The sequence below is a fragment of the Crinia signifera genome, chromosome 8, assembly GCF_055691185.1.
Source record: "Crinia signifera chromosome 8, ASM5569118v1, whole genome shotgun sequence".
NCBI classification, from domain to species: domain Eukaryota; kingdom Metazoa; phylum Chordata; class Amphibia; order Anura; family Myobatrachidae; genus Crinia; species Crinia signifera.
Window position 1 is genome coordinate 173,630,253 of NC_139224.1, and position 14,902 is coordinate 173,645,154.

General features: G+C 45.0%; 1 protein-coding gene across 5 annotated transcripts in view; it reads right to left on the reverse strand.

Annotated features, from left to right (window-relative positions):
* LOC146026819 (vitellogenin-1-like) overlaps positions 1-14,902 on the reverse strand; it is a 117,385-nt gene that overhangs the window by 94,734 nt on the left and 7,749 nt on the right. For all 5 annotated transcript variants that reach the window (XM_083157827.1, XM_083157826.1, XM_083157824.1 and 2 more), the window contains 2 exons: positions 5,151-5,302; positions 2,253-2,504 (listed from right to left, as the gene is read on the reverse strand). In XM_083157827.1, the coding sequence (XP_083013953.1) occupies positions 2,253-2,504; positions 5,151-5,302 (404 nt within the window). The remainder of the gene's footprint in view (positions 1-2,252; positions 2,505-5,150; positions 5,303-14,902) is intronic.

Below are 14,902 nucleotides of genomic sequence, written 5' to 3' on the forward strand. Positions count from 1 at the left end.
TTTATATTATATATTGATGATCTCTCCCCTTTATATTATATATTGATGATCTCTCCCCTTTATTTTATATTATATTGATGATCTCTCCCCTTTATATTCATATATTGATGATCTCTCCCCTTTATATCATATATTGATGATCTCTCCCCTTTATATTCATATATTGATGATCTCTCCCCTTTATATTATATTTTGATGATCTCTCCCCTTTATATTCATATACTGATGATCTCTCCCCTTTATATCATATACTGATGATCTCTCCCCTTTATATTATATACTGATGATCTCTCCCCTTTATATTCATATATGGAAGATCTCTCCCCTTTATATTATATATTGATTATCTCTCTCCTTTATATTATATATTGATGATCTCTTCCCATTGGCGCGGATAAAAAGGAGACTCTGCCGGGGGAAAGAGCTGATCGCAGGAGCTTGCTCTTCCATCCAGCGACCACCCCACCGCGCGCTCCGGGCGACAGTCGCCCCGTACACACGGGATATGGTTGCTCAGCAACCATATCCCCGTCAATAATGTCTGAAATCGCCCCGTGTGTACAGGGTTTTAGTTAAATGAAGTAGAAGTTTTCTTTCAGATTTTCTGCTCTTCGATTAAGGTCACAATTTGTATCATCGACTGCACAATATCCCACTGACATCACCATGTACATGTTATATGCCTTTGTTAGGAAATACACAGTTATTGTGCATGTATTATAAAGCCCACATTCCACCTCACAATAAGTTCTGAGGACGGAACATTCTTACCGCACTACTACTACTACTGTCTACTGTGCAGGTTTTCTGCCGGTTCCAATAGACTCTATATTTTCTAAAATAATCATTCAAATGCTATTTCCAGGATTTCAGAAAGCAGATGTCCTTGTGGACCTTGAATGTATAATTTTCTAACGTTTGTTATTTGAGGAACATAATATTCCCTTCAGTTCAGTTTAGTGCTTTTGATAAAGACATATAGAACAGGTCATAGATTATTCTGTTTAAACTGTGATGACAACTGGGAGAAATTTCATTACTGGGAGAATGTTACGTTACTGGGAGAACCCTGTGGTACTGGGAGAACACTGCGTTACTGAAAGAAGGCTGCGTTACTGGGAGAACACTGCATTACTGGGAGAACGCTGCGTTACTGGGAGAATACTGCGTTACTGGGAGAACGCTGCGTTACTGGGAGAATGCTGTGATTCTGGAAGAACACTGCATTACTGGGAGATTGTTGCATTACTGGGAGATTGTTGCATTACTGTGAAAACATTGCATTACTGAGAGAATGTTGCGTGACTGGGAGAATGTTGCGTGACTGGGAGAATGTTGCGTGACTGGGAGAATGTTGCGATACTGGGAGAACGTTGCGTTACTGGGAGAACGTTGCGATACTGGGAGAACGTTCCATGACTGGGAGAACGTTGCATGACTGGGAGAATGTTGCGTGGCTGGGATAATGTTGCGATACTGGGAGAACGTTGTGTGACTGGGAGAACGTTGCGTGACTTGGAGAACGTTGTTTTACTGGGAGAACGCTGCGTGACTGGGAGAATGTTTTGTTACTGGGAGAACCCTGTGTTACTGGGAGAACATTGTAGTTCTGGGAGAATGCTGCGTTACTGGGCGAATGCTTCCTTACTGGGAGAATGTTGCCTTACTGGGAGAATGTTGCCTTACTGGGAGAATGCTGCGTTATTGGGAGAATGCTGCGTTACTGGGCAAATGCTTCCTTACTGGGAGAATGCTGCCTTACTGGGAGAATGTTGCGTTATTGGGAGAATGCTGCGTTATTGGGAGAATGTTGCATTTCTGGGAGAATGTTGCCTTACTGGGAGAATGCTGCGATTCTGGGAGAACACTGCATTAATGGGAGATTGAGAACATTGCATTAATGCCCCCTTTTTTTCCTGGAGCATACAGTTATTTAATTAATTTATTATTGGGTGCAATGTAATATATGATTTACAAAGTGATACAATGTTTATTAAGTGGACAATGGTTAATAAATATTAAAAGGCCAATAATATTTGTAAATGAATTAATAAGAGTAATCATTAATTGGAGCCAGAATCATTTATTAAAGATGGAGGCACACGTGTGGCACCGTGCAGATAGATTCCTATAGTAGTTGTCTAGTTGTGAATGAGGCCCACAGAGCACATTACATACAATCATAGAGGGGAACCTGACAGAGGATTAATCATTAACAATGACTTACATTACAATGTACGCACGGTACTCACCTCTTGCAGGCTGTATGCATTGTGAGTCTCCTTCATGGTGAGCTGGAGAATATTTAGAATGCCTCTCAATATATTCACTGTGGTCTCGGACAATCCACTCGCCAGATACAAATCGCCCACTTGACCGTGACGGTACTCAAACTTTATCGGTTTAACCAGCTGTTTTTCTAGCAAACTGGTCAGTTTCGGCGCAGAGGTAAATTTATCTCCTGGCCAGTAACCATTGTACTCCTGCAGGTCTAAGCTGTGTATCTGGGGGGGGAAACAAATACACAATAGAATAATAAAAACAACAAAACCTTTTTCTTAGTTGTTAAAATAATTGTATTTATTATTATTTATTACCAGTTATTTATATAGCGTGCACATATGCTGCAGCGCTGTACAGAGAATTCTTTGAACACTCACATCAGTCCCTGCCCCAGCGGAGCTTACAATCTATATTCCCTACCACATGTACACGCACATACAGAAATTCTATGGTTAATTTAGAGACAATTAACATACCAGTACATTTTTGGATTGTATGAGGAAACTGGAGTACCCCCATGCAAGTACAGGGAGAATATACAAACTCCACACAGACAATTATGTATTAATTATGCTTACCCTTGGTTTTATGTAATCTATGTAAATAAATGAATACTTTGCAGACATTTTTCCAGGTCTAACCCTTTCCTAAGTACAGTCGGGCGTCTTCAAAAGAAATATGTAAGTGTTTTTTCACCTAGTAAATATTGATAGACATCACCGTACTTTAATTCTTACCCCTGGGCACAAGTATAAAACCTCTCGCAGACATGGGAACAGCGGAATGAGTGTGTACTACAGACAGCCCTGCACCATTTCACCATTACAGCCGGCTGCCAGGTAAGGTGACCTCATTAAGCCTTAATACTCTGCACATTTCTACTGCATGCGGTTTGTGTCCGTCGTTGTATTATTCAAATGTTTTAAATTGAACTAGGAAGGGACCATGAATCAAAGAACATGTTGTGGGTCTGTGTATTCTCGTTTTGTATGACATTAACACAAATGGTTTCCGTTCACAACATGGGAACTGCTTGTGAAACCTATTGACTGTCAACCTATCATCCCGATACCAGCTGTGGGCAGATGGCAGAGCTGGCCCTAGCTAATTTGATGCCCAAGGGTCGTCACTAGTTCCATCCGTGACCCACTGCTACTTATTCACATTACACCACACCATATTTTTTCCTATTAACATTACACCACACTGTATAGCTGCTTATTCATACTGCACCACACAGTAGTGTTCTTTATACACGTTACACACTACTGTCAGTATGTTGAATACTGGGAGAACATTGCGTGACTGGGAGAACGTTGCGTGACTGGGAGAGCGTTGCGTGACTGGGAGAACGTTGCATGACTGGGAGAATGATGCATTACTGGGAGAATGTTGCGTTACTGGGAGAAGGTTGCTTTACTGGGAGAACATTGCATGACTGGAGAACGTTGCGTGACTTGGAGAACATTGTGTTACTGGGAGAACGCTGCGCTACTGGGAGAACGCTGCGCCGTTATGTTACTGGGAGAACGCTGCGCCGTTATGTTACTGGGAGAACGCTGCGCCGTTGTGTTACTGGGAGAACACTGCGCCGTTGTGTTTCTGGGAGAACGCTGCGCCAAGGGACCCCATTTCACTGTAAGTCCCACACTAACAACTGATTTTCTTAGGACCCTGGCAACTGCTTGATTTTTAGTTAACCTCTGTTACTGTGATCGTAGCTTTCTCATGCACCCTAGATAAGCTCATTTACCTGAAACCTGTGACAGCTGCCCCTTTAATACTAATTCAGGTGCTGTGTTTGGGATTGTCTCACCTTTAAAAGCCATAAGGTATTTGGCAGTTGAGCATTAACCCAGGAAAATAACACATGTTCATTTTAGCTGTGATGTGCAAACAGTTGCCAGGTTCCCATGAAAACCAGTTGTTAGTGTAGGACTTGCAGTGAAATGGGGTCCCTTGGCGATGGGCTGCAAGCTTAAATGCATTGATCAATTCATGAACTAAAACCCCATTATTTATTTAATTGATTATTTGAATGTTAAGGTGAGTCAGTTTGTTGTAGTGAGTACTGGGCCCCCTGTGTTTGTATTTACTAGAGTGTGTGGTCACAGGCCACTGCACCCCATCCTGGGAAGTGTGTGTGCTGTTTGCACCCTATCCGTAGGAATGGCGAGTGTGTTGGTACTTCTGTATCTGTATATGTATATATATATATATATATATATATATATATATATATAGTGACCTACAGACACGCGCCCTCGCATACTGTATGTGTGTGTGTGTGTATATATATATTTATACATATACATATATATAGTGACCTACAGACACACGCCCTCGCATACTGTATGTGTGTGTGTGTGTGTGTGTGTGTATATATATATATATAGTGACCTACAGACACACGCCCTCGCATACTGTATGTGTGTGTGTGTATGTATATATATATATATATATATATATATATATATATAGTGACCTACAGACACACGCCCTCGCATACTGTATGTGTGTAATTTGGCGATTCAGCAGTATAATTATAGTCTGCAGCCATGGCAGTGGATGATTGGATAATGGTCTGGTGTTCGGTTTCTCAGCAATTGCATTGATCCAATAAAGGTTTGTTGTTCAGTTCACATTAGTTTCCTATGTGTTCCAGAGCAGAAAGCAGAACAAATCCTTTAAGTCCATGACTGGTTGATAACTATCTGGCATATGTTAGGCATCGCATCAAGGGCACTTCCTAAAGTAATAGATGTAATTACATCCTGTTCATGCCAGCAAAGCAGAAAAGGAAAGTTCTCTCTCCTCGCACAGCTTCATAGTGAAATGAGAAACTTGTGTTGTTTCTGTTTTCTTACCTTGAGGTAATAGAGCCGGGGCGCAGCCGCGCTGACCTCCACCGCACACCGTATCCTGATGCCAGACTTAGCAAAGCCACCTTCAGACAGGCCACTTAGGACCAGACCCTCGTAGTCATAGGAGAACTTCTTACTGCTGGGAAACTCCAAGTCTGGGGGGAAATAATAATGAGAATATTCTGTCTAGGAAGTGTACAGGCCGCAGAGGGCCAGATGTACTAAGCTTGAAAAGTGATAAAATAGAGAGTGACAAACAACCAGCCAATCAGTTGCGAACTGCCATGTCACAGACTGTGTTTGAAAAATGACAGGCAGGAGCTGATTGGTTGGTGGTTTATCACTCTCCCCATATTATCACTTTTCAAGGCTTAGTACATCTCGCCCATTGTGTCTCAGTTATATCACTAGATGTCACTAGCAAACTACCTCCCAACTGTCCCATTTACAGCAGGACTGTCCCGCTGTGCTTCCCATGGGTGGCAATGTCATATGGCGAAGGGGGTAGGCCGAGATTACCGCTGTTTAGCCGATTATCGTGGAAGGGAGGGAGGGCAGGGAGAGGGCCAGGGGCTGTCCAGTTGCAAGGAGAGCGCTGGACATGTCCCTGAAAATGCTAAAAACCGGGGTCACGGCAGTAGGCCATGCCCCCTCTACATGGGACCACACCCACCCCCATTTAGCCCAGGCCCTTGTCGGACTAGCCACGCCTTCAGGGTGACAGGTCCCACTTTGTGAATTGCACTAGTCCCTAGAGAACTGATAATCTCTAATTCTTACCTCTCAGATGTATTAAGCCTGGTGAAGAGATAAAGTGGAAGGAGATAACGCACCAGCCAATCACCTGTGTTTGAAGTATGACAGTTGGGAGCTGATTGGCTGGTGCATTATCTCCTCCCACTTTACCTCTGTGCCAGGAGTAATAGATCTGCCCCATAGTAACATATTACTATAACACTTTGTAACCAACAAATCTTTCCCTGGTGTGATGCCTTGGGCCGGGGGGGCTTTTAGTGGCCTGGGGGGTCCCGAGCTTTGGACTTTAGGCCCCCACCCGATGATATCACCTGGTCACGGTTGGTGGACAATGATGCTAAGCACCCCGGTTCTACTCTGCGTTATATCACAGTTTATTTTAAGCACTGATTCACAAATTAAAATGAGATGATTTTACCCATAGCAACCAATCAGATCCTGTCAATCACTTTCTAGGATCAAAGAAATGATAGACAGAATTTTAATGGTTGCTACGGGCAACGTCCCCTATTTAAATTTTCAGAAGTTTCGTAAATTGACTCCTTATAGTGTAGTAAAAATAATTCTCGCTTTAAATCCAGCAACCCGACATCTGGGTGAGGGTGCGGAATAGTAACTGTGGCACTAAGAACACTGACAGCTCCGTAATAGAAGCGTCGCCCACTCAGCAGTAACATACGATGAATGTATCAGTTAGGTATAAATACTGCAGTTACTCCAGGTATTGCATTAAGCTCAGAGACACGCACACAAATGCCCATCACTTACATTACAGTCAGATTGTGGCTTTATTCACTTGTTATGCATCTTTCCAATTTTACATGGCGGCTATTAATGTAATATTCTCACAATAAGCACAAAATCCTATAACTCCATAGACACATCCGCAGAGTTATTCTCAATTTCACAGGTTTCTAATGGCTGATAAATACATTGGAAAAAGACATTCGCTCACATTTTCTACGCCTAAAGTAGCAATTTATTGATGAACATTTCCTCCAAGATCTGCCAAGCGCTTCGCTAGAAATGACTGGATATGATTTGTGTCTATTGTTTCTGGTCAGATACTGTATAGTCAGAGAAACACATTATTTGGGGGGATTAGGTAAAACACAGGAATGGTCTGGACTCTGGAATGTCTCCCTGCAGCAACCTCTGCCTTTCTGGAGTTTGTAGTGCTCATCCCCACCCATTCCTGTCCGCGGGGTGTCATGTCTGGGGGTGCCTGTTATAGCTATCATCATGGAGGTTGGGAGGGAGGTCTGACAGTCTTCCTGTATGATCCAGACCATTCTGGTCAGGTCAAACAGCACTGCTGCCTTCATCAGAGGACTCCACATTGATAAATATAAAATAGTGGGTGCAGTGTGTGCGGTGTGGGCCCCACTGGGACTCAGGGGCCCATGTGCACTTTGCACTCATTATAAATACGCCACTGTAGAGATCACAATAACGCTGGTAGCTTCTGGGGTTATGTAGGACAGAGGTACGGATTTGCGTTACATTTAGACTGGTCTGAGCCCCATGAATGAGCCCCTGTAAAACATTTCTCTGGCGGCCAGCCTTTGTAATGGATCATGGACGGACCGGATGTCATGGGAACCTGGACATGGACCTCTTGGGATTGAGCAGGGATTAAAGTAATGACAATCCGCGCTGTTCAGAATGTTTGTGCTGTTACGCACCATTTGACCTTGTCCATATTGCCACATGTCTTGTTCAATAAAATGTTCTTTGTGTTCTTTGTACCCTGTGTTGACACAATCTCACTTTCCTGCTTTTCTGCCGCACAATTGTTACTAAATTTCAATAGTTCCCATTTCCACCTGGAATCCAGAGCAAACATTTACCGCTTCCAGAGAAATGCTGTAATGCTTTCACACACTCCCTCCTGAGTATATACAACCACAAGACTATACAGTCATAGGGATATTACCAAGAAAAAAGAAACCTTATATCAGGGTCTTATTTTATGTAGCCCATAGATATTCTGTATACGTTATTTATTTATTTACAGTGTCTTATATAGCGCAGCATATTCCGTTGCACTTTACAATTGGAAACAACAGTGATTAAACAAACTGATATAGAGGTAGGAGGGCCCTGCTCACAAGCTTACAGTCTATAGGGATAATAGGAGGGATACATAAGGATAGGATTCCATAGCATGGCAGTCCCAGCAGATTACAGGACAGTCCTGATGGGATGCAGAAACCATCTCATATAGAGGTAGGAGGGCCCTGCTCACAAGCTTACAGTCTATAGGGATAATAGGAGGGATACATAAGGATAGGATTCCATAGCATGGCAGTCCCACCAGATTACAGGACAGTCCTGATGGGATGCAGAAACCATCTCATATAGAGGTAGGAGGGCCCTGCTCACAGGCTTACAGTCTATAGGGATAATAGGAGGGATACATAAGGATAGGATTCCATAGCATGGCAGTCCCACCAGATTACAGGACAGTCCTGATGGGATGCAGAAACCATCTCATATAGAGGTAGGAGGGCCCTGCTCACAGGCTTACAGTCTATAGGGATAATAGGAGGGATACATAAGGATAGGATTCCATAGCATGGCAGTCCCACCAGATTACAGGACAGTCCTGATGGGATGTAGAAACCATCTCATATAGAGGTAGGAGGGCCCTGCTCGCAGGCTTACAGTCTATAGGGATAATAGGAGGGATACATAAGGATAGGATTCCATAGCATGGCAGTCCCACCAGATTACAGGACAGTCCTGATGGGATGCAGAAACCATCTCATATAGAGGTAGGAGGGCCCTGCTCACAGGCTTACAGTCTATAGGGATAATAGGAGGGATACATAAGGATAGGATTCCATAGCATGGCAGTCCCACCAGATTACAGGACAGTCCTGATGGGATGCAGAAACCATCTCATATAGAGGTAGGAGGGCCCTGCTCACAGGCTTACAGTCTATAGGGATAATAGGAGGGATACATAAGGATAGGATTCCATAGCATGGCAGTCCCACCAGATTACAGGACAGTCCTGATGGGATGCAGAAACCATCTCATATAGAGGTAGGAGGGCCCTGCTCACAAGCTTACAGTCTATAGGGATAATAGGAGGGATACATAAGGATAGGATTCCATAGCATGGCAGTCCCACAGATTACAGGACAGTCCTGATGGAATGCAGAAACCATCTCATATAGAGGTAGGAGGGCCCTGCTCACAGGCTTACACTCTATAGGGATAATAGGAGGGATACATAAGGATAGGATTCCATAGCATGGCAGTCCCACCAGATTACAGGACAGTCCTGATAGGATGCAGAAACCATCTCATATAGAGGTAGGAGGGCCCTGCTCACAGGCTTACAGTCTATAGGGATAATAGGAGGGATACATAAGGATAGGATTCCATAGCATGGCAGTCCCATCAGATTACAGGACAGTCCTGATGGGATGCAGAAACTATCTCATATAGAGGTAGGAGGGCCCTGCTCGCAGGCTTACAGTCTATAGGGATAATAGGAGGGATACATAAGGATAGGATTCCATAGCATGGCAGTCCCACCAGATTACAGGACAGTCCTGATGGGATGCAGAAACCATCTCATATAGAGGTAGGAGGGCCCTGCTCACAGGCTTACAGTCTATATCAGTGGTTCCCAACCCTGGTCCTCAAGTACCCCCAACAGTGCATGTTTTCCAGGTCTCCACACAGAATCAAGTGACATAATTAGCTCCACCTGTGGATCTTTTGAAATGTGTCTGAATAATGAGTGCACCTGCTGGGTGACCTGGAAAACGTGCACTGTTGGGGGTACTTGAGGACCAGGGTTGGGAACCACTGGTCTATATGGATAATAGGAGGGATACATAAGGATAGGATTCCATAGCATGGCAGTCCCACCAGATTACAGGACAGTCCTGATGGGATGCAGAAACCATCTCATATAGAGGTAGGAGGGCCCTGCTCACAGGCTTACAGTCTATAGGGATAATAGGAGGGATACATAAGGATAGGATTCCATAGCATGGCAGTCCCACCAGATTACAGGACAGTCCTGATGGGATGCAGAATCCATCTCATATAGAGGTAGGAGGGCCCTGCTCACAGGCTTACAGTCTATAGGGATAATAGGAGGGATACATAAGGATAGGATTCCATAGCATGGCAGTCCCACCAGATTACAGCACAGTCCTGATGGGATGCAGAAACCCTCTCATATAGAGGTAGGAGGGTCCTGCTCACAAGCTTACAATCTATAGGGATAATAGGAGGGATACATAAGGATATAATTCCATAGCATGGCAGTCCCACCAGATTACAGGACAGTCCTGATGGGATGCAGAAACCATCTCATATAGAGGTAGGAGGGCCCTGCTCACAGGCTTACAGTCTATAGGGATAATAGGAGGGATACATAAGGATAGGATTCCATAGCATGGCAGTCCCACCAGATTACAGCACAGTCCTGATGGGATGCAGAAACCCTCTCATATAGAGGTAGGAGGGTCCTGCTCACAAGCTTACAATCTATAGGGATAATAGGAGGGATACATAAGGATATAATTCCATAGCATGGCAGTCCCACCAGATTACAGGACAGTCCTGATGGGATGCAGAAACCATCTCATATAGAGGTAGGAGGGCCCTGCTCACAAGCTTACAATCTATAGGGATAATAGGAGGGATACATAAGGATATAATTCAGGGTTGCCGACTTTAAGATTCTCCTCTCTGGGAGAAGCCCGGAGAGGAGAGTTTCAGCAGCCACTCAGGGGGCGGGGCTTGCGAGTGACATCACTAAGCCCCGCCCCATGCTGTTAAAGCAGCTAATTCACGCATCTCCGTGGAGGGGGCGGGGCTAAAATGACGCGATTGTGCCATTTTAGCTCCGCCCCCTCCTCTGAGACCCGAGGATTGCGGCATTTTAATGCCGCGATCCGGGGGTCAGCGGGGGTCCCCCCTGAATACGGGAGGGTTGCCCACCCTTCCGGGGGGCCGGGAGGGGGACCCGATTTTCGTGAGACTCCCGGAAATTCCGGGAGGGTCGGCAACCCTGATATAATTCCATAGCATGGCAGTCCCATCAGATTACAGGACAGTCCTGATGGGATGCAGAAACCCTCTCATATAGAGGTAGGAGGGCCCTGCTCACAGGCTTACAGTCTATAGGGATAATAGGAGGGATACATAGGATTCCATAGCATGGCAGTCCCACCAGATTACAGGACAGTCCTGATGGGATGCAGAAGCCATCTCATATAGAGGTAGGAGGGCCCTGCTCGCAGGCTTACAGTCTATAGGGATAATAGGAGGGATACATAAGGATAGGATTCCATAGCATGGCAGTCCCACCAGATTACAGGAGAGTCCTGATGGGATGCAGAAACCATCTCATATAGAGGTAGGGGGGCCCTGCTCACAGGCTTACAGTCTATAGGGATAATAGGAGGGATACATAGGATAGGATTCCATAGCATGGCAGTCCCACCAGATTACAGGACAGTCCTGATGGGATGCAGAAACCATCTCATATAGAGGTAGGAGGGCCCTGCTCACAGGTTTACAGTCTATAGGGATAATAGGAGGGATACATAAGGATAGGATTCCATAGCATGGCAGTCCCAACAGATTACAGCACAGTCCTGATGGGATGCAGAAACCATCTTATATAGAGGTAGGAGGGCCCTGCTCACAGGTTTACAGTCTATAGGGATAATAGGAGGGATACATAAGGATAGGATTCCATAGCATGGCAGTCCCACCATATTACAGGACAGTCCTGACGGGATGCAGAAACCACCTCATATAGAGGTAGGAGGGCCCTGCTCACAGGCTTACAGTCTATAGGGATAATAGGAGGGATACATAAGGATAGGATTCCATAGCATGGCAGTCCCACCAGATTACAGGACAGTCCTGATGGGATGCAGAAATCATCTCATATAGAGGTAGGAGGGCCCTGCTCACAGGCTTACAGTCTATAGGGATAATAGGAGGGATACATAAGGATAGGATTCCATAGCGTGGCAGTACCACCAGATTACAGGACAGTCCTGATGGGATGCAGAAACCATCTCATATAGAGGTAGGAGGGCCCTGCTCACAGGTTACAGTCTATAGGGATAATAGGAGGGATACATAAGGATAGGATTCCATAACATGGCAGTCCCACCAGATTATTAGACGGTCCTGATGGGATGCAGAAACCATCCCATATAGAGGTAGGAGGGCCCTGCTCGCAGGCTTACAGTCTATAGGGATAATAGGAGGGATACATAAGGATAGGATTCCATAGCATGGCAGTCCCACCAGATTACAGGACAGTCCTGATGGGATGCAGAAACCATCTCATATAGAGGTAGGAGGGCCCTGCTCGCAGGCTTACAGTCTATAGGGATAATAGCAGGGATACATAAGGATAGGATTCCATAGCATGGCAGTCCCACCAGATTACAGGACAGTCCTGATGGGATGCAGAATCCATCTCATATAGAGGTAGGAGGGCCCTGCTCGCAGGCTTACAGTCTATAGGGATAATAGGAGGATACATAAGGATAGGATTCCATAGCATGGCAGTCCCACCAGATTACAGGACAGTCCTGATGGGATGCAGAAACCATCTCATATAGAGGTAGGAGGGCCCTGCTCACAGGCTTACACTCTATAGGTATAATATGAGGGATACATAAGGATAGGATTCCATAGCATGGCCGTCCCACCAGATTACAGGACAGTCCTGATGGGATGCAGAAACCATCTCATATAGAGGTAGGAGGGCCCTGCTCACAGGTTTACAGTCTATAGGGATAATAGGAGGGATACATAAGGATAGGATTCCATAGCATGGCAGTCCCAACAGATTACAGCACAGTCCTGATGGGATGCAGAAACCATCTCATATAGAGGTAGGAGGGCCCTGCTCACAGGCTTACAGTCTATAGGGATAATAGGAGGGATACATAAGGATAGGATTCCATAGCATGGCAGTCCCACCAGATTACAGGAGTCCTGATGGGATGCAGAAACCATCTCATATAGAGGTAGGAGGGCCCTGCTCACAGGTTTACAGTCTATAGGGATAATAGCAGGGATACATAAGGATAGGATTCCATAGCATGGCAGTCCCACCAGATTACAGGACAGTCCTGATGGGATGCAGAAACCATCTCATATAGAGGTAGGAGGGCCCTGCTCACAGGTTTACAGTCTATAGGGATAATAGGAGGGATACATAAGGATAGGATTCCATAGCATGGCAGTCCCACCAGATTACAGGACAGTCCTGATGGGATACAGAAACCATCTCATATAGAGGTAGGAGGGCCCTGCTCACAGCCTTACAGTCTATAGGGATAATAGGAGGGATACATAAGGATAGGATTCTATAGCATGGCAGTCCCACCAGATTACAGGACAGTCCTGATGGGATGCAGAAACCATCTCATATAGAGGTAGGAGGGCCCTGCTCACAGGCTTACACTCTATAGGGATAATAGGAGGGATACATAAGGATAGGATTCCATAGCATGGCAGTCCCACCAGATTACAGGACAGTCCTGATGGGATGCAGTTAGATATGAATGCTACTGGAGGTTGTGTGGGGGTTCTGGAATGTGATAAACTGCCTGAAGAGGTGAGTTTTCAGGGAACGCTTGAAAGTTTGGAGGCTAGTGGAGAGTCTTAACCCTTTGATTGCCAAGTGATAGCTGTAAAAATTGCCACGCTTACATTTTTATTCATCAAAATGACCTGTAATGTTACCGTATATAGATATAATCTTTTTTTTACACAACATTTTTATTTGAATTTATATAACAAATGTGAGCAACGCTGGCATTTTTTGTGGATATTTTGAGCATCTCCCACAGAGATAATGGCAATCAAATAATGTACATGGAAGGGCTATCCCATAGGGTGGGTGCTGCCCGACGAAAGTCTTGGAAATCATGAATGGGAGCTAGTAATGAGTGTGGTGGGGTCTAGGTCAACAGTCGAAAAGTCGACATCGGGTTTTTCCCTGTTTTTTGAGCTGACGTGCCAACAGGCGGTATTTCATGCCCTACCATCCACTAGGGCATGGTGGGAGAATAAAATGGTGTGCCGAGCGCAGCTGGGTCCATGTCCAGGTCCATTGTGAAAAATCCCATGTCAACCTTTGGACTGTCGACATAGACATGATCAAACTAATGACCTGTCGAACTAACGACCTGTCGAACTAATGACCTTTCAACCTAGAACCATGTCGACCTACATCCATGTTGACCTAGACCCATGTCAACCTTTTCCCATGTCCACCTAATGGTGTCAACCTAATGACTGTCGACCATCATCATGCTGTAGACCAAATGATCCCAACCCGTAGAGAGAGAGAGAGAGAGAGAGAGAGAGAGAGAGAGAGAGAGAGAGAGAGAGGTTACAGATTTTAGTTAAGTTTGGGATATGCACAAGAGACAAAGTTGTACTGACTTGTGAGGGTATAGGATCAAGAGGAGAGTTAGGTGAGTAGGAGAATGAGAAGATTCTTCAACCTCACTTGTGGGGTCAAATGACAAGAAAGTGGCAAAGGGCTCAGGAAAGGAAGTAAGCAAGTCACTGGCTGCCAAATCATTCCATTTTATCCATCTTGTCCTTATTTATTTATTATTTATTAACAGTTTCTTATATACACATTCCGCAGCGCTTTACAAAATATAGTTGAACATTCACATCAGTCCCTGCCCCAGTGGAGCTTACAATCTATATTCCCTACCACACGTACACACACACAGATATTCTAGGGTTAATTTTGTTGGGAGCCAATTAGCCTACCAGTGTATTTTTGGATTGTGGGAGGAAACCAGAGTACCCGGAGTAAACCCACGCAAACACGGGGAGAATATACAAACTCAGTTAGGGCCATGGTGGGTATCGAACCCATGACCTCAGTGCTGTGAGGCAGTAATGCTAACCGTTACACCGTCCGTACTGCCCCGTATATATAATACATGGTGGGGATAGAACCCATGACCTCA